Raw genomic sequence first — 20300 nt, forward strand, 5'->3', positions numbered from 1 at the left:
ACCCAGGATGCGTGTGCAATCACAGTAATTGCATGCATAAGTGAGAGGTACAATTGTGTGCTTTCCTCTTTAAAAAAAAAAAAAAATAGTAGTAGTCTTGCCTGTGATTAACAGGAAGGAAGGATGTGCTCTACAGTGATCCTGCTGAAAGGTTAGATCCATCAATAAAAGTGTTATCAGACAGAGCAGCATGTTCATGGAAATCTTGCACATTTGTTCCATATTCAGTTACCTAAGCAAGCCACTTTAATTAAAAAGGTGACATTTTGATTTACAACCATATAGTTTCATGGCTTTGTTTTGATTTTGCTCTGCCTTAGATTCCAGAAACTGCATCATTTCCCAGCTCAGTGAAGAAGCAAAAGTAAGTTGTAAACAACTGTTGAGGGGGAAAGGGTTGATTTTTCTCCTTTTTCTAATGTAAGAAGCAAAATACAAATGTACCTCAGTCCTGACTTGCAGACCCTCTGTTATTCCTCTCATGTTCAGGGACTGTTATGTGGGTGAGATTGGATAGCGTCTTTTTTATGTGAACAAATGCCACTCAGAGACTCAAGGCTAAATAAAATTAAAGCCACTGTAATTCTGAATAAGAACGTCTACACGGGCTTAATGTGGTTCAACTAATCCATTTTAAATTCACACTTTAGTTAGTTTGGATTAATTTTTCTGAATTCCCTGTGTAAAACAAGCCCTTAAAGGCTACTACTAAACAGTTAGCAAAACAGGGATTAATGTCACAAGTTATGTGCCTAATCTAGGTTTGTCTTTGATTTTTGGAGGTATTTACTACTATGGGGAAGGGCTCCTATCAGTGAAGAGTCCAAAGTTGAATGCAAAATTCCAAGTGTGGCTGCAACAGGGTCATAGAAAGAAGCTATTTACTTTCTAATCCATTATTATTATTTATTTTGTGTATTGTGGTAGTGTGTAGGAGCCTGAGTGATGTAACAAGACCTCCTTGTGCTTGGCACTGTACAAATACAACAAATAGTCACTGCCCCCAATGAGTTTACAGTCTGTATGCAGTCTGTGTCTATGCAGCCCAAAGCTGTGCTTGAAAGTAAAAAGGTTTTAGTGATGTCAAGGCTTGGTATATACAAGTAGTGCTGCAGCAGTGGTGATAGATGAGCAGATGTAGAATTTGTAGCAGAAGGAAAGTTTAGGGTAAAAGATGATGCCAAGATCACTGACGGTAAAGGCAAATAGGTGTTTTGAATTGATATGAGGTTGTGCTTTACTATCCAAATAAGGAAAACACACGTGCAGAAAAGACTAACTGGAGTCTCATAATCTTGGCTAGAATTGGCAAGGAAGTTTATATTAATGGAGCCCAGTCTGGCATCTGCAGGTGCTTAGGTAGCACTGTTACAGGCTAACCAGCTCTGTTAAACAAAAGGTGAGAGACAAATGTGAAATGCCCTGAAATTCTTGGCTGTATGATGAAATATACTGTGTCTGTTTTAACCTTTTCTCATGGAGAAATTCTGTTTGATTCTTCCCTTTAGAATGCACAGCTGTCTTTCAGCAAAGAACATGAGGAAAATGTGCAACTACGATCTGAAATAACAGCTCTGCGAGAGACAGCAGAGAAAGTACAGGTAATGAAAGTAGCATCTCTTACCATATCACGGAGCTAAAATATGGGAGACAGGATCTACAATGACTAATTGAGTGTGATTCTCACATCTTGGTATGCCTCCCTGGTCTGGGGTAAAGCTACACAATGAAAGCTGCACAGTCTGCTTGCTGAGCTGGTGACAATGAAAAGGCTTCAGATACAGATGTTAAATATGAGGACTGAGTTTCTTGATGTTGTAATTTGAAATCCCAAAATATTCGCTTTAGTTTATGGTCTCTGTTTTAGCCACGATTCTAACATAGGCTTCCATTCTTGTGGCTGCTTTTATGGATATACTTAAACTTCTAAGAAGGCGCAATTTCTACATATTGAAAAGGTATATTAGGGCTGATTCTCCATTACTTGAAGACTTTAAATCAAGACTGGATAGCTTTCTAAAACAGATGTGATCGCTCAAACACAACTTATTGGCTTGATGCAGGATTTACTGGATGTGTTATTATGGCCTGTGTTAGGCAGGAGACAAGATGATTATAATGGTCCCTGCTGGCCTTAGAATCTATGAAAGACACTTAATTGCTGCTTTAGTAAAAACAAGATGTGCTGCAAAATGTTTGGAGTTTTTGGCTATCTAATGCTCTCCTTCACTTCCATCCTGTACAACAGTTTTTCTGTTTAGCAGCAGCTCTCCAGTGAAGTTAATGGATCTTTAGAGTCTTGGCATTTCTGCAGCACTGCCATAGTGTAAATTGTAAAGAGATGTCCCTTACAAAAAAGCATTCTGTAATGATTTTATCACAGAGCTGAGAATAATCACTCACAAAACTAAGTGATTGGGCAACAAAATGGCAAATGAAATTTAATGTGGATAAATGTCAAGTAATGCACATTGGAAAAAATAACCCCAACTATACATACAATATGATGGGGGCTAATTTAGTTACAACAAATCAGGAAAAAGATCTTGGAGTCATCGTGGATAGTTCTCTGAAGATGTCCGCGCAGTTTGCAGAGGCGGTCAAAAAAGCAAACAGGATGTTAGGGATCATTAAAAAGGGGATAGAGAATAAGACTGAGAATATATTATTGCTCTTATATAAATCGATGGTACACCCTCATCTCGAGTACTGCGTACAGATGTGGTCTCCTCATCTAAAAAAAAAAAAAAGGATATACTGGCACTAGAAAAGATTCAGAAAAAGGACAACTAAAATGATTAGGGGTTTGGAACAGGTCCCATATGAGGAGAGATTAAAGAGGCGAGAACTCTTCAGCTTGGAAAAGAGGCGACTAAGAGGGGATATGATAGAGGTATATAAAATCATGAGTGATGTGGAGAAAGTGGACAAGGAAAAGTTATTTACTTATTCCCATAATACAAGAACTAGGGGTCACCAAATGAAATTAATAGGCAGCAGGTTTAAAACAAATACAAGGAAGTTCTTCTTCACGCAGCGCACAGTCAACGTGTGGAACTCCTTACCTAAGGAGGTTGTGAAGGCTAGGACTATAACAGCGTTTAAAAGAGAACTGGATAAATTCATGGTGGTTAAGTCCATTAATGTCTATTAGCCAGGATGAGTAAGGAATGGTGTCCCTAGCCTCTGTTTGTCAGAGGATGGAGATGGATGGCAGGAGAGAGATCACTTGATCATTGCCTGTTGGTCCACTCCCTCTGGGGCACCCGGTATTGGCCACTGTCGGTAGACAGGATACTGGGCTAGATGGACCTTTGGTCTGACCCGGTATGGCTGTTCTTATGTTCTAATACCTAGATCTCCTGATTTCCCGTCCTGTATTTTTGTCACAAGGCCATCTTTCCCTTCCTGGAGAAAGGCAAAGGGCAACCAGCATCTAGACAGTCCTGCAGGGACTGGTTCTAGACAATGTATTTTTTAAACTATAGAATGGAATCTGGTCCTTTGTTCTTGCCTCGTGCTACTTCAAATACTAAGTGTCATTGAGTGAATCAGGGTAGAGCTTCAGTACCATTAGCTTTGCTGATACTGGTTTGTGCCAGTCTTACAGCATTTTTACAGCAGCACACTTTGTGACCCTTCCACTGAAAACTGGTGTTATCTGAACACTTTTCTCAGAGGACCTGGTTATAGCATAGGTCAGACTGACCTTCAAAACTGCAAGATGATGGGGGTAGAGGAAAGATAAAAGAAATTGATAGGGTTTTAAGTGTTTTTATTTCTACTGTAGAAAGTTTGAAATAAAACGTGTGTGTTTTCCCCTCTGTAGGCCATTAATGACCAGTTGACCCAACAATGCTCAGAACTGAGTACTACACTTCGAAGCGTTTCCATGGAGAATGCTAAACTCATTTCAGATCACCAGGCCATGCTTAAGGTATACAGTTCACAATTAGGCTAGTAACATAGCCAATGTGAAGCATCTGTGGCTCAGAGACCAGGAAGAATAGATGAGGGGAAAAGCTCAATAAACCAGTTACATCCAGTAAAATATTTTATGGAATAAGACTCTGAATTGTAGTCAGCTTGACATAGTTGGTTTTGAACACTTGGTATCAAACCCCAATAAAATGTAAAACCATGTTATAATTCTCCATCCTCTTCCTGCTCAAATGACAGGCAATATCCTTGATAAAATGAAAATTAATGTGAGAATAGAATCAGTGCACAGTTTGGTACCCAGGAGTGTGTTTAATTGACTAGATCCAATCTTTCCCCAGGTCACTCATTCTAATATGGATCACCTTCTGGAATTTATTCGCTCTTCTTTTCTCCTTGCTCCACACAGTTCCTGCCTTCTCTTCAGTGCAGAACTAGCCCCTGCTCATTCTGGCATCTATAACTATTTTTCTGTCAGCCAGTTGGTGTTATCAGAGAATGACACAGAGCATTCTTCCCTTGGAACAGAGAATTCAAAACTTAGACTGATAGCAATCTTCTGGGACTTGATTCATTTCTCAAAGGTTAAGGACTTCACTATTTTGGTTTGATGTGTCTCCAAGTATTTATTTAAAAGAGACATCATCAGAGTGATGATTTTTTTAATTGACTAAAGAAATTCCAGTTTATGGTTGGATACCCTTTAAATAGCAAGTACAGATTTTTTAAAAGTGTTTATGCTCTCTTGCATTGCTTAGAAGGGTATTTTGGGCAGGCCCAAACACACCACCAAACATTTACATTATTTAATATTTTTATGAATGACCTGGAAGAAAACAGAAAATCATTGCTGATAAAGATTGCTGATGACACACAGAGTGGGAGAGTGGTAAATAATACAGGCTAAACAGGGCACAAGCGGACAATGTGTTTCCATACAGCCAAATGTAAGGTCTTCTAAGAACAAAATATAAGTCATAGTTGCAGGATGGGGGACTGTATCCTGGAAAGCAGTGACTCTAAAAGAGATGTGAGGGTCGTGGTGGCTAATCAGCTGAACATCAGCTCCTGGTGTAATGCTATGGCCATACGCTCATGCAATCCTTGGATGTATAAACAGGGGGCTATCAAGCAGGAATAGAGAGATTATACTACCTCTGTATTTGGCACTGGTGCAATCTCTACAGGAATACTGTGTCCAGTTCTGGCGTCCACATTTCAAGAAAGATGTTGAAAAATTGGCATGAGTAGTGTTATACTATCCAGTACTAAGAGAGGATACAGAAATCCCCGAACTGACCAGGAGAGAACACTTTGGTTTAAATAATAGCTTTGTGCCCTCTACCAGTCTTTTTTTTTTTTGCTGAAGACTTTTCCATAATCCTTTGAGTTTTCACACTGACATTTCCTTTCCGTCTTTAGGCAGAACAGGAGAGGATGACTCAGAAACTGCTGGAACAAGACTTGCTGCTGGATGCTGCACGTGCCAACATTATAGGAGAGCTACAAAGCATACAGAACGAAAAAGGCCAACTTCAGAAAGAGCTGTGAGTGAGGAATATTCTAAATCTTTATCCTTTGATCTCTTCTCCCTTGTGTACTAGCCATCTTTGGTGTGTCCTGGTCCCTGTATCTCTCCAAGCCTCCTACAGGCTCTACTTATTTCCTGCTGGCTGACACTTAATCGGGACTTTTGAACACAGTAAAACAGGTACCAATAAGCATGTCTGGTATATAACAAAATCCATTTTCTGTTCACGACAGAGGTATAGAACTCCAACTCAGCTGTTTCCTGTCTCACTTACACAGGGAGGCTTTGCACACGGAGCATGCTGGCTGCAGACAAAAAGCATGCCTCGCCGAGGAGATGACAACCACACAGAAGCTGCTCCTGGAGTCTACTATTGCTAGACTACGAGGTGAACTGGAGACAGCACTGAAAGAGAGAGGATCTCTACTAATGGAGAAGGAGAGTCTTCAGCAAGAGGTACAATGGATATTTTACAGTCTCTTACACCTTTAAAATAAAAGTGTATCATAGTAGAAGACATTGGATCTACTTTGCTAAAATTCCCATCCTCCCCAGTATTGGTCCCATGGTGAAGTAGTATAGTCTCATATTCTCTGCAAATGTGGAAAGATGGGTTGGAACATAATCTTTGGCCTCCTCCCATTCTGATGCTTTAGTGTCATGGCAGACAGCATTGGTGATATGTTTAGTAGTGGATGGACATAAGAGAGTAGATTGCAATGTAACAGTTATGATGTTGCCTTGCCCTGTCAGGGAAGGAAAATGAGGAAAGTGCCTTGTTTCTAATTTCAGGGTTGGTCTTGTGACCCTTCTGTCTGAGATGAAGTGCTCCATCTCTCTGTTGGAAGTTTTAATGGATCTCTAGGGTGGATCTAGTAGAGTCGCTTTTTGGCTGATTTTTAAAAGTGATTTTATTTTAATTCCTTATTGCAGATGAAGAAAACAGCAAGTGACGTAACACAGGAGAAGAACAAACTGGAAGTGGAACTAACTGGGAACAAGGTACTACCAAGTACGCATGGCTTCACTCTGACTTCTTATTCTATCCCTTCTTTTGGGTTGGTATCCATAGTACAAACAGTGTTATCTTAACTGAACCTGTGACAGGGAGGTGAGAGTTTTCTTTAGCACTGATGTTAGTGATGCAGATGGATTGGAAGGGAGACCTGAATCTCTGGACTGGACTGCAGGATTGCATCTGCTTTAGCAAACTTTACAGCCATAATTTACCATTGGTGCAACTCTTTTGACTATAGCAATGATTGTAGCTGTGGTGAGACAGAACTCAGTTGTTTTTACAGCTATATAATCTGTGGTTAGACTCACATCTACACTACAGCTTCCACCATTGCTGGAGATTGATGGTCACACGAGACTAACTGTTCCTTAGGGGTTGAATGCACCACCTCAACAGCATTTTCAGCCCCCACTGAATTTTGAGGCCATATGTACTTATTTTCTGTGTAGCTTTCTCAAACCTGCATAGCTTGGAGAAATTAAAGGTTGGATTTGTGATGTATACTTGAGTGTGTTTGCAGCATAGTTACTGCTGAGCTTACCTGACAGGTTAACTTTTTGGGGAAGGCTGAATCACTAGTGCTGAAGGGAAGGTAAAAGCAAGTAGCTCTGGGTAGGAGGGCCTGTGAATAATTCACACACTTGGGGTTGAAATTTGGTCCATTGATTTATATTGCATCTAAGACACTTAAGGAAAAATCCAATTCCAATCATGTCTTTTGTTTTGAAGCTAGAAATGGGTGCTATGAGATCCACACTGCAGAATCTGGAGAGGGAGAACAAGAGGCTAATGGATCGCTTGGCAGCACTGGAACACCAGCAGGTAACCTGAGATTTTCAGTCAGCTTTTGTTGGCCTGTGTACTCTCGCCTTCAGTTTGTTCTAAAATAGGTAGGTAACCCTAGTGTCCTGCCTGGTGAGTGACTATGCTAGGAGTCAAGCTACAATCTGAAATAGTTATCCTGATCACATGATATTTCTGTGCCTAGTTTCCAAACTAATGGAATGTGAGAGAGGGGAGACAAAAGAATAAAATAACGGCTACATGTTAATTTTGTTTTCAGGTTTCCATTTGAATTTGTTAAAGAGTGAAAAGTGTTCATGCTGTGTGGAAGGGAATTTATGACTAGCTGAAGGGACCACTTATGCTATGGCTACACTTGGAGTTAGGGGTGTGATTCCAAACTTGTGTGGATGTACCTGTGCTAGTGCTCCTCGGGCTAGAGTGCTAAAAATAGCTGTATAGCCGGGATAGCATGGGCAGTGGCAAGCAGTGACACAGACTAACCACCCCGAGTATGTACCCATGGGGTCCTGAAGTACAACTATACCAGGGATTTTCCCCTGGGTATTCTGTTCCATTATGTAGTGTAGGTGGGACTTTAGCCTGCATACACTGTAAGATAGAAGATAGCCAGCTACAAGTCAGTTAACACTTCTGTTGGTACTTTGAGATGTCATTTCTGCTGTCTTTTTTCCTATCCTCTCTCACTGTTGCTGTAGCACTGAAACTTGACCAGTGCTAGAAACAGTGGAAGTGTTAGTGCAGACCAGCTGCAGAGTTTTTACCACTGTGTCCTCCAACTGTACTGAGCAGGTCCAGATCTCATGGTAGTAAAAACAGTCTACGCTAATTGTGTCAGAGACTTTCAGAAAAACTTCATTGTAAATAGGTCCTCAAATCAGGAAGCTAGAGAAAGTTCAGCTGAACCAGCTTATGAATGTCTGTCATGTGGTGATCAAAATTAATTATAAGATAGTTAAGTTCTTTAAAGTTAAAATATAATAAGGGACAGTTTATTTACCATCTCCCCTCCACACACAAAATTAGCTTCACAATAATTAATCACTCATAGGGTATGAATCAACAGAATGTTCTGCTGAAGCTTAAAAATAGTTCATCTCCATAATTTTCCAATTCTTTGTTCCTTCTGGTACCTGCTCTCACTCTGAACCATTTTTTTGCCTATGACCCTTGCCTTCTCCACTCTCTCTGTCCTTTGCCAATTCCTTTTCTCCTCCTTTCCCTCTTGCCAGAGGACAGGTTCTTCTGCCATTCACTTTCTTGCTGCCTGTGCTTGAGGTTAGGCTCTATGATCCAGGGATTGGTCTAGATCAGGGATAGGCAACCTATGGCACATGTGCCAAAGGCGGCACACGAGCGGATTTTCAGTGGCACTCACACTGCCCGGGCCTTGGCCATCGGTCTGGGGGGGGCTCTGCATTTTAATTTATTTTAAATGAAGCTTCTTAAACATTTTAAAAACCTTACTTACTTTACATATAATAGTTTAGTTATATATTATAGACTTATAGAAAGAGACCTTCTAAAAACGTTAAAATGTATTACTGTCACGCGAAACTTTACATTAGAGTGAATAAATGAAGACTTGGCACATCACTTCTGAAAGGTTGCCGACCCCTGGTCTAGATGGTTGAGAACCAGTGTGTGCCTGCTTCTTCCTATAGGCTGGCGTAGCTTAGTACCAGTGTGGTACAACTACATCTTTCTGCTGCTCTGTTTCACTTGGTGAGAACTCTTGTTCATTTTTAAATGAAAATCTGGACAAAACAGGAGGACAAAGGTAGTGCTAAAACTTGAAGGGGAAAAGGGCTAAACCTCAGGGAGAGACAAGATGCTGAAGCCCAAGTCCATTTTGGCTTGTTTTTCCTAGGAGAGCGTGACCTCTGCTCTTGTTTTCCCAGTGTGCTCAACAGCAGGTCGAACAGGTTCTAGCAGAGCTGACGGACAGTAAGAATAAACTGGCCTACGACAAAGGAAAGCTTCAGGTACCTGATTTTTGCCTTTATTTCAGTTTGTTCAGAGCAGGAAGAAATCCTTCTGCCCAGCCGATCCAGGATTATTTAACCACACCTTCACTATTATAGTTGAAAAGAAGTTCTTGTATTTCCTTCAGCAGATGTCATTTGTGCAACAGCTGCCAGATATTTTTAAGTAGTTTGGGATTTAAAACAGTCTTTGATCCTAGTCAGACCATTTATTGCCTTTAGGTAAAAGACTGGGTTGAGATGCCTCACTTATTACAGCTATAGGATTCCGGGTAAACAAGTCACTGGATGTATGAAAATCATTGAGTAATGAGGAAGGAAAGGGGAGCATTCTAAAGCAACATGCATGTTAAGAAACCCTTGTCAAAGAGAGCCTGGGAGTTTGGAGCGTCTTAGATAAGCAGGTTATTCCAAGGGATAAAATAAGAAGGGAACAGACAGCATGGTTATAAATATAGATAAAGAAAATTAAAGTAAGTGCACAATAGAAGGGGATGATGAAAGCGAGATATTTTCATTTCTGAGTTGCAGATGGGTGCCTTAGAATTTGGGAAAGGGGTGGATGGATTTTGGGGTGCTTGTGAAAAAACAGCCTAAAAGAGACCAGTGGAGAGAATGGTGGCTATTTACATGGTGAGACAGCTGCATGTTTGTGTAGTGTCACTACATCTGGTGATTAAAGCCTCCACAATAAAGTCTTGATAGACCAGCACGAGATGAGCAGCTATTCAATAGGTGTGCAATTTTCTCAACCTCACTGCAGCTACACAGAGGGCTGTTCCTGAGTCCCCAGGGGTGGTCATTTGCTGCACACCTCACCACTCCACATCTGAAATGGTTGAGTCTGCACCAGAGACAGCATGGCAACTCAAGGCCAGGAGTCTCTTGTAAAGCACTGAGTGATGAGGGAGGAGTTTCTTACAGGGGGAGCAGCTTGTTCCCATTCTGCTTGCCACAATGTGATGAGATGGTTGGTAACAAAGTCCATATTGGTCTTTTATTGATGAGTTGGTGGCAAGGCACCTCCTATCTATCTCTATATCTATATCTATCTCTCTTTGAAAAGTGGCAGTTGTAGTATCTCCTGGATTGTGTCAAGGAGATTCTTTCCTGCAATATAAGGCCTGATGTTAGGAGGAGGTATATTAGGAGGCCTGATGTTAGGAGACTGGTATCCACTTATGTTTTGTGCTCTCATGGTTCCTGTTGTTAGTCTCATCATTAGATTCAATTGTACATCAACTAGCTTTGTGTGGGGAGAGTTTGAGACCACACAGGAGCCCAATAGTCTCTAACCAAGTAGCAAAGAGCTATCGTGAAGCTGTACAGTGTTTGCGCATTAGCTCCCCAAGCTGAGCCTGCAAGCTTATTGAAGAAGCCATTTCTTTTCTTAATCTTCTGAGCTACTTGGAGAGGTAAGTGTGTGAGCTAGAATTACTCCTAAATGTACTGATGATAGTCATAGGTGAGGAGCCAAGACACTATACTGAGCTTTATATTAAAATGATTCATCCTGTTTTAATTTTGCCTTTATGTGAAGATAAAGTGAAATGACTCTCCTGCTGCTCCTCATATTCTGAGACTTTGCTCAGTGTTAATTTCTTTTAGTTTTACAAACACTCTCTCGCTCTCTGCTTCTCTGGCTGTCTCAAGCACATTCCTTCTCTTCACTTACTAAATAGGTGCATTGAGATTTATGCTGACTGCGTCTCTGCTTTTTCCTTTAGACCAAAGTACAGCAGCTGGAGGAAGAACTGCAATCTCTTGCAGATGCACATTCAGAGAATAGTCACCTTCGCAAGCTGAATGCAGCCTTGGAGACCAAATATACTCAGGTACAATCAAACTCAGAGGATTCTTCACTTCTCAGCGTTGGAGTCAAACTGCTCCCCTCAAGAACATCAATAGCTTAATACTAACTTTTATTATAATAAATTACAGGTGAATGTAGAACTTGGCTCTGTCAAGATTAACATGCAAAGGATGGAAGCTCAGCTGAAGCAGGTACCAAAACAACAAGGCTGTTTTCCTGCAAATGTTATGTGTGTGTTTAGGGCTGGAACTTGCCAAATCGGTGGGATTGTAGGAATTTTCACGTCTTTCTACTCCTGGCTCACAGTAGAAAGTATAAATTGTCACAAATTATTTGGTTGCTTTTCTGGGTGGGGAAAAAGGAAGAATGCTGTGAATGTTCAGCCTAATCTGATCTAGATCACTTATTCAGTCTTGTTAGGAACAGCACAAACAGGGGTTATGTTGCACTGGGCAGAGGTACCAAGCTTGCATGTTTTATTAGGTGCACTAGGCCATGTTTTCTGCTAGTCTTGTTTGGATGTCTGAGAAGAAACAGTCTGTGAGTGCCAGTTTAATATTGCCAATTAGTTCTTGGTCAGAGAAGGAAATCCTTTAGATTCTTAAAGAAAATTACAGTTTATAGTAACTGCCTTAAAGTGTGTTCTGTTGGGATGGATTGCTCCTAGAATGGTGAAGGAAAATGCTCAAGTTGTAGGATATGCAAATAGTATGTGCCACGGTAGTTTGCACTTCAGATTAGAGAGGCAGGATGCAGCTGTGATTAGGATGGGAATCCTGTAGCGCAGTAGGCCTTGGTTCAATTCCCTGCCCTACCACTTACTCCCATGGGTAAATAAGTCATCTAGTCGTCATACCTGTAATAATGCTGCCCTACCTCACAGGGATGTCAGGGGGGATAAATACTGGAGCTGGGCAGAAAAGTGTTTATTTGTCAAACACATGTTTTCCCATCCTGAATTGGGATGACTAGCTCAAATTTTCGCAAACCAAAAGTCCAACAACAAAAATGTGGTTTGGGGCACTCAAATGTTTAGAAAATCAAAAGTTGTTTTGAACTTGAAAACCAGAATTTTCAAATTTTTTTTCAAAAACTAATTTGAAAAATTCATCTAACTTAACCCTTTCCTGCAAAAAGTTTCACTTTTGACAAATTGGAATTTTTTGACAAAATATTTCATCAAGCAATTCCCAACTAGCTCTAACAGATACTTTAAAGATTGTGAGACAGTCTGACATTGTGGTAATGGGAGCCATAGATTCACACCAAAATACAGCAAAATCCACTATCCGAATGCCCTCAAACTTTGGGAAAGCAATTTACAAAGATAATATTAAGTTATCTCCATTCTACAGATAGGGGAAAAGTGGGAGACACAGAAAGAAAGGTCTCACAGCAAGAGATTGGCAGAATCATGAATAGAACCCTTAGAATGTTCTGCCTCACATGACGCAAGATTAAGTTCCAGATGGTGAGCTGTTACATTCTGCTTGGTGAGGTCACAGTGTATAATATGATCAGAAGGGGAAAGGCATAGTGACATTGCATATAGTTCTAATGCTGTACTGGTGAGCAGTGAGGTCTCAGTGCTAATAAGATATGAAGGGAAACCACACATATTTAGCTTCCCCAGATAAGTTGCTGTGGAAAATTTGGGCTTGCAAAGTATTGGGAAAGAAAACTGAAAACCCCCCTCAAATTAATCAGAAATAGTAAATGATGCTTTAAAATGGCTTACACGGTCTTTATAAAGTGCAGGGATAAGATGCAATATCTGAGTGTGGCCTCTGTTGTGTCTTCAGTGGGATAGACATTTTGGGGGTAGTTTGTTACCTTACTGTGCGCTCTTCTGGTTTTCTTTATTTCTTCCTTTTTCCCTCCTCCCACCCATTTCTGTCTACTTGGACTGATTGATTTGTTTTGTAGCAACAATGCCACCAAAAAGAAGAAAAGCCTCAGAGAGGCCCTGGCAGCAGAAGCCCAGTGTTCATTACGTTAGGTCAGATATGGGTGGTTTGGGAGAGGGAGCTGCAGGCTTTGGATCGCATGCTTCTACTGTCCATTGCCCTTCACACCGGGTTCATTTCATGCCGGGTCTACATTCAAGGAAGTCTGCTTCTGAATGTGGTGACTGTCCTAGAATCTCTCTGAGGACTTTGTTAAATGCTATTAAGACCATGGAGGAAAGACTAGAGGGTAAAATAGACATCCTCGCTCCAAGGCTATTGAAAGCTGAATGGTCTGCAGAACTTAGTGAAGAAGATTTCCGGATGGTGAGTGAAGACTTTGAAACAAACCAGCAGGGGTGCCTAGCCTATGGCCTACCAGAGCATTTCATAAGGCCCATGGCCTGTTTCAATACAATCTACTAACAGCGGATTCATTAGCATTTTGTCATCATGTGCACATCATTTTAGTTTACACAAGTGTATAAATAGATAATACCGCACATAGAAACAGTCTATCCAAATACACACAAAAGAAGCTGAACTTAAAATATAAATCAATACAAGTGACTTTAAATCTTATTAAAATATCTAGAATCTGTTTGGCCCATACAAGTTTGTGCCTAGGTTTACGTGGCCCTCCTGGGTAATAAGGTTGGGCACCTCTGAACTAGATGATGGAAACTTAAGGCAGTTTCTGGGGCACTAATAATTAAATTGTTAGCAAAAATTAGGAAATACTGGAAAATACCAAATACAGGTGTCTTTGGGAGCTTCTTGTATAGAAAGGTGCAGGCTTAGTTAATAAAGTCCACTTAGAAGACAAAGTTTTGAGACTGAAATTATTTCTGATTCTAGACTTGAGATAATGTAGTTATGGTCCTGTCTGAATTGTTGATGTAAAAAGGCCAGACCACCTTCTGTATATTTAGTTTGTTGGAAGATAATGATCAGGTTTGGTTTATAATGGGATTGGGACAAAGGAAGCCCTCTGTGTTCTAAATTGTATCTCAGTAACCCAGCTGAGAAGCTTCGAACTTGATTTACAAGTGGAAGTTTCAAGGAACAGGTAGAAACAAACTTTGAGTTACCGTGGGTGACACAAAGTAGATCACCTTTGATTTTGAGAAAGCCAAAAGTATTTTAGTTTTAAAGGGTTTTTTTTTTCCCTTGGGAAGCAGAGATTGGAGAATATTGTGTACCTGATACCCAGAGGACGTCAATAAAAGTTATAATTTTGGAATAAAAAATAGTAACTGGCTTATTCTGGTTCCCATTTTTTGGACAATATGTCAGGAGTTTGGCTAAAAAAAATTTCTTCTTTTCTGCCGTATCTTTTTGAATTACCTATTTTATGTTCTCTTTTAATATTAAAACAAGCGGTATACCTAAAGACTTGTTCCTATGCCTAGAGCTATAGTTATGGCTGGCAGTATCCAGAGGAGTCTCATGAAATGTCAGTTATTTGTGTTTAAAGTGGCCTTTGGATTTTGCAAACAATTGACTTGTCCCTCCCTCCTCTCTGTTACAAACTGTGGCTTAAGGATTGTGTTTATTGGGAGATTAGTGAGCAGCGGCTCTTTTCTTGCGTAGTCTAAATTTCTTATTTCATCTGATTTTAATTTTGTCAGATGTTATGTAAAATATTGCAGATCTCTAATGATAATAAATGTAACAATTAAACAGTAACGTGGACTAAAATGAGGAAATGCTTGAACTATGTATGATCTGCAGTGAGAAACCGTAATGACTATCGATAAAGCGAGCACCCATGACTCTGTACATTGTAACAAATATTTAAAAATCCATTAAACTAGAAGACTATTCTCTAAAAATAAAACCAAGGAAATAAATCCTATCAATAGATTCAGGAGAAAACACACATGCTTGTTTTACTGCTACTCATGTTTAATTTATTTTAAAGCTTGGATTCTGAGGGAAATATTGGATCTTTGTTTCATAAAGTCAAAAAGAGGTTTAATGCCCCTGAAGGAAAGTACTGCAGCCCCTACTGGGGTTGGAGTCTCCAATTCCATCTCTTTATCTCCCTCACCGAGGCCAGATGAGGGATGGCAGTTTCTTTATAATGCTTGTTTTGAAAAATAAAATCTCTTGTTCTAAATACCGAATCAAGGTGTCTAGATTTCAGGACATCTGGACCATTTCGCTGGTAAAGTCCCTCCACCACCTTAAATTGTAAACTATTAGAACCAATTCATTTGATTTGGAAAACTAAACTTCACCCTTTTCCTCTGTCTCTTTGCAAAGGCACAGACCACCTTTGAACACAAAGAAGAAGAATTTTCTATGGCAATCAAGTCCCGTGATGAGGCATTGCGAGAGAGTCAGAAAATTAAGGGGCACATGGAAGCCATGGAAGAGAGGGAGAAGCAAAAGGCAAGGAAACAGGATTTTTCTTTAAAGAAGACATGATTTTTCTTTAATCGAGACAAATCTGATATAGTCTGGCTCAGATTCCAGCACAGCAAATTTAAACTTCAACATAAGTCTTATTAGCTTGTTGATGTCTACATGGACAACAGTGCTCCAATACTGGTTCTGGAATGTGTGTAGAATACTGACTCCTGAGTCTCAAGGTGCTGTACAATCCTGTATGATGTTTTGCAGTATTATGCAGCATTCAACTGATGGTCATTGATAAAGTAGGCAGTTGATGCCAGCAACATACAGGTGGTAACCAGAGGTTAATATTTACTTAGAAAGTTCTGTATCAGCAACTGGGACTTGATTCTCCTCTTACATCACTGTAAGTCAGAAGTTACCTTGAAATCAGTGGAGTTAACACTTATGTAAATGTAACCCTTATTTAATGTTGGGCCATAAACCTTTGAATAAGAGTGCAGAGTCTGGCAGATGCAACATAGTCAATGTGGACTTCATAGTGGACAGTACCGCAACATGCTATTAGAGTTCGTATTCCACTCTCTCTTGTGCCCTATGCTGATGGGAACTGAATGCCACAGAGGCAGCATATTCAACCAGTGTTGGTAAAGTTGGAGGGGTTAGGGCTGGCCCTCCTTAGCCAGAATGACAGGTTCCTTTGATGATTACACCAAAGGGTGGGTGGGAAATGGAGAGGAATTCTGGAGAACTTTTCTCCTCCCGGCACACCTTCAAATACAGGCTGAAGGAGATGTTCTGATAATTGGGCCTACAAATTTACCCTAATTGTGAGGTAAACTTTAAATAGTAAGTGAAAGTTCATAAGATGTCACAAATCATAACAAATGTTGATGGGAAAAGGTACAAAAGGGAGACAGACTGAATTAGTCCATTAACCGCTCCTTTTTGGAGGCCTTAAGAAAGTGACTTTAGAGAGAAAAACTGGCTACTGGCTGCCACTCTCGCTGTCTCTTGGGACTCGGTCATCCTGATCCTGAGAAATGTCCTGACCAGGCCAGAGAGAGGGAGCCAGGTAACACTGCCACTGGCTCCAGCAGAATCCCGAATACCATTTGGGATGTGAGACTTCGTCTCCCCACCCCGCCCAAAAGTACGTGCTTTTCCTTCCCTGCCTTATGGCTTCTTTCCTATCCCCCCTCCTTTTTCCTGCTGTCTAATAAAACTCTGGCTTAGCTGGCCAAGATTATATTTTGTAACATAGTGGTAAGCCTGTGACCAGAAAGAGGCAGCTAAATGCAATGCCCTCCAAAATATGCAATGCCCTTGATGCTGGTACAAGTTTGCTAGGTCTCAGAGTGAATAAGACCAGGTACTGTGCCTGTGTTTTTCCAGCAATGAAGTTGAAAGTAAAAGTCAACACCAGAGACAGAAACTTCATTTTCTATCTTTGCTGTTCTTTTCTCTCTCCTTGTGTTTGTCTTGTTTTATCTTTTAGGTAGTGGAAATGGACTTTAATAACAAGAAGAAGAACTGCTCATACCCATCTCTACTTACTACTTTTCTTTTCCCCAAAAGGACAATTATTACCATCTTTAATACCATCAGACAAGGGTTTTTTTCTTTCTAAGAAAACCTCTTAACTAAAGGGAAAGGAAACAAGGGATGTTGTTGAAATGAAAGCCTTATTTGATACTTCTTATTTGAAATGCTTTAACTGTGTTTCCTTCTTTTCTTTATCTTTAATAAAAGGCTAAAAGGATTTTTAATTGTGTGTTTGCCATGGTACTAAGCAGGCTGAAATCGCTATATTACCAAACCTTGTTTAAAACTGTTTAGTGTTGGACAGTGACTGGGTTATATTAACACCTCTGGCTCATTTTTTAATTAATACAACAAAGACAAGACCAATCTTCCCTGAGCCTGCAGGGGTGTAGCCTACTTATGATTTATATAAAGAGTATGATCAAAGTAGTCTTTATTGGAAGATAACCAATTTCCCCCCTCTGCCTGCTTTCTTGTATTTTAGATGGCAAACTTAAAGCGCCAGCTAGAGGAGGCAAAGGAGGATAACGACAAGGTGACAGCTGTGCTGGAGAATGTGCTGGCTTCTCACAGCAGGATGCAGGCAGCTCTGGAGAAGGTGCAAACTGAGCTGGGGCGCAAGGATTCTGAGATCACAGGGCTCAGAAAAGACAGGTAACTGTGCTTGAAACTCTCTGACTCTCCGTATCTGCAATGTAGTGAAAAACTAAACAAGCCAGGCCAGGGAATGGCTTGATCACTAGCTCTTTCCCTAGGGCTCAAGACCATTATCTGCCTTTTGGTAAGCAAGCAGACTATATAGGACCAGATAAGGTGGGAACCCAGTTTGTTTTTATAGTCCCTGCAGTTAGTTTTTTTCTGCAATATTGGGAGAATGGAGTCATAGCAGTGGTGAAGCACCAGCTGATTTGCCCCTCAGGTACATATGACCAGTTGTGTAAGGGTTGTAGTTGAGAATACACTGCCTTCTCTGTTAACCTACCTATCATTCTTGTGCAACAGGTACCCTGCACTTATTTCATAAAAATATCTCCAGAAGTCAATCGTGTGTAGGGATTTATAACTGGGAATAGTGGGAGTCAACATCCAAAAACCTTTTACAGACTGTTTTAATATCGTTAACTGAGGGATCGGCAACCTTTGGCATGCGGCCCATCAGGGTAAGCCCCTGGCAGGCCGGGCCAGTTTGTTTACCTTCTGCGTCCACAGGTTTGACCGATCGCAGCTCCCACTGGCCACGGTTCACCGCTCCAGGCCAATGGGGGCTGCGGGAAGGGTGACCTGCACATCCCTTGGCCCGCGCCGCTTCCTGTGGCCCCCATTGGCCTGGAGCGGCGAATCGCGGCCAGTGGGAGTTGCAATCGGCTGAACCTGCAGACGCGGCAGGTAAACAAACCGGCCCGGCCCACCAGGGGCTTACCTGATGGGCCTCGCGCCAAAGGTTACTGATCCCTGCCTTAACATGTAACATTTTTCCCCACTGAGGCATAACTCCTTGAGTATCTCTGCAAATTTCAGGGCGCACATACCCTGCAATTTGTCTTACTTTGTGTAGTAACTGTTGATTCTTGAAATTTTAGGGGAAGTGCTCTGTTATTATAAAGCCAATATCTGATTATTAATCCCTATAGGAACTTACGTAGGCATCTAGCAGAGAGGAAATTGTAGTGTAAATGTAAATAGCACATTAACTATTTTTGTCTCTGATCTACCTTGATTAGCACATGGAAAGACTACTCCATTTCCTGTGTGGACAGAATTTATTCTGTATTTTTTTGAGGTTTTTATTCTAGTTTGAACCAGTTAACATCCTGGCCCAAAATCTCACAGGTCAAAGATATCTGAGAATTTGCAGCACTTTCCTCTTTATGTTTGTTGACTGTGTGTTAATTGTAAAAGAAAGTTTCAGATTAATGAGTTGGCAGAACATGTAATTACAGTTGTGATGTGAGCCAGTGAAGCATGTCAGCCACATGTACAATGGTATTTATGGGCAGGCAACTCCTGTCAGCCATGTGTATAGTGCCAGTCATGATACTATAGGCCAGCAATCCCTGTGTTGCAGATTTTCATGAATGGGAGATGACTGTACATTGCTGCATAGCAAATCATAGTGCTGGGAATTCAATGATGCTATAAAATTAAAACTGATCTTGGATGCCTAGACCTATGGCTATACCAGTTAGCTAACATTAACATCATTTGGCCTACCTTTACATGCTGCTTGGGAATACACCAAGTGGTATGATATCAGTGGCTGAAGCCAATTCATAATCTCATGGTGTGCATAAGAAGGGGAAGAAATTGGGGGTTGAGAGAGAAGATTGACAAATTAAAATTCAGTTCTAGTCCAAACCAAATACTTTGAAGGTAGAAAACTGAACTGTGATATGATCTCTGCTCTACAGGGCAAAGGAATGCATAGATATCTTTGCTGTTAACCATGTCCCTTGATCGATTCTTTATTCTCTAACTCTGTTTGTTTGCAGGACCCAGAACCAACAAAAAATCCAGAGATTAGAGGTAGAATTGGAACAGTACCAAGCCAAACTGGTTGTCATAGAAACTCAGCACAATAGTCAGGTAGAGACCAAGTTTTTCCAATGATAACAGGTTTGATTAGTTCTGTGGTACTGAACCATCCTGCTTTTTTGGAAGATGGAATGTGGGGGAGTACCTACTGGGAAACTTACAAGGCAAAATCTGTAAACCTTGGGGTAGATCATTTTCTGGAGATTATAGAAAGGAAGTTTTACTCCATCCAGAGATGCCTTGAGAGATGTAAACTTCCAACTGTCTTCAAATGGGAACAGAGAATGTGGACAAATGTTTCTGAAATGTGCATTTCCTTCTCATTAATATCTTTATTTTGTTCTTCACATTCTCCTCTTTACCTCTCTTTTTTTTGGGGTGGGGGGCATTGCTGCTTGTGTTTAAACTTAGAAATATTTAGTCTAGTCTTCTGTTTTTTTGCTGGATGGAGGCATCTCTTGGGCCATGTCTATACCAGGAGAAAGTTAAAACAAAATAGGTTTTAAAACACAATTCTAACACTTAAAGACAATTTTGCTCTTAACGTAGACAGGGCCGTTATTAGTGTCAGTCATGGTTATGCCTACCATGGAAAGCCTTCATTTGGAAGGAAGTTTGCTGTCTTGTGAAGCCTTGATGGAAAGCAGGATGTGATGCTTGGTCTTCTGAAATTGAGTCTGAGGATTTCCCTCTGGCAAATACAAATGGTGTGTTAGCAGCCTCTGCTTAATGACTATCAATTGTGGGCAACTGGTGGCCAGAATTCTAGTTCAGTGAACTGACACTGACTGGGAAAAAGATCCCTTCTGTTCTTACTGGGGAGGTG

General features: G+C 40.7%; 1 protein-coding gene and 1 long non-coding RNA gene across 7 annotated transcripts in view; one reads left to right on the forward strand and one right to left on the reverse strand.

Moving 5' to 3' along the window:
* CCDC150 (coiled-coil domain containing 150) overlaps nucleotides 1-20300 on the forward strand; it is a 44615-nt gene that overhangs the window by 16181 nt on the left and 8134 nt on the right. For 2 of the 6 annotated variants that reach the window (XM_008174235.4, XM_008174238.4), the window contains 13 exons: nucleotides 321-364; nucleotides 1509-1601; nucleotides 3830-3937; nucleotides 5362-5486; nucleotides 5749-5926; nucleotides 6404-6482; nucleotides 7222-7310; nucleotides 9194-9277; nucleotides 11005-11112; nucleotides 11219-11281; nucleotides 15305-15433; nucleotides 17427-17596; nucleotides 19432-19525. In XM_008174235.4, coding sequence (XP_008172457.2) covers nucleotides 321-364; nucleotides 1509-1601; nucleotides 3830-3937; nucleotides 5362-5486; nucleotides 5749-5926; nucleotides 6404-6482; nucleotides 7222-7310; nucleotides 9194-9277; nucleotides 11005-11112; nucleotides 11219-11281; nucleotides 15305-15433; nucleotides 17427-17596; nucleotides 19432-19525 — 1364 coding nt within the window. Of the gene's footprint in view, nucleotides 1-320; nucleotides 365-1508; nucleotides 1602-3829; nucleotides 3938-5361; nucleotides 5487-5748; nucleotides 5927-6403; nucleotides 6483-7217; nucleotides 7311-9193; nucleotides 9278-11004; nucleotides 11113-11218; nucleotides 11282-15304; nucleotides 15434-17426; nucleotides 17597-19431; nucleotides 19526-20300 lie in introns of all 6 variants that reach the window. The other 4 variants (XM_008174236.4, XM_008174237.4, XM_065560870.1 and 1 more) reach the window with 4 other exon arrangements.
* LOC122173857 (uncharacterized) overlaps nucleotides 1-20300 on the reverse strand; it is a 30662-nt gene that overhangs the window by 4504 nt on the left and 5858 nt on the right. The window lies entirely within an intron of this gene.

The sequence above is a fragment of the Chrysemys picta genome, chromosome 11 (genome assembly GCF_011386835.1).
Source record: "Chrysemys picta bellii isolate R12L10 chromosome 11, ASM1138683v2, whole genome shotgun sequence".
NCBI classification, from domain to species: domain Eukaryota; kingdom Metazoa; phylum Chordata; order Testudines; family Emydidae; genus Chrysemys; species Chrysemys picta.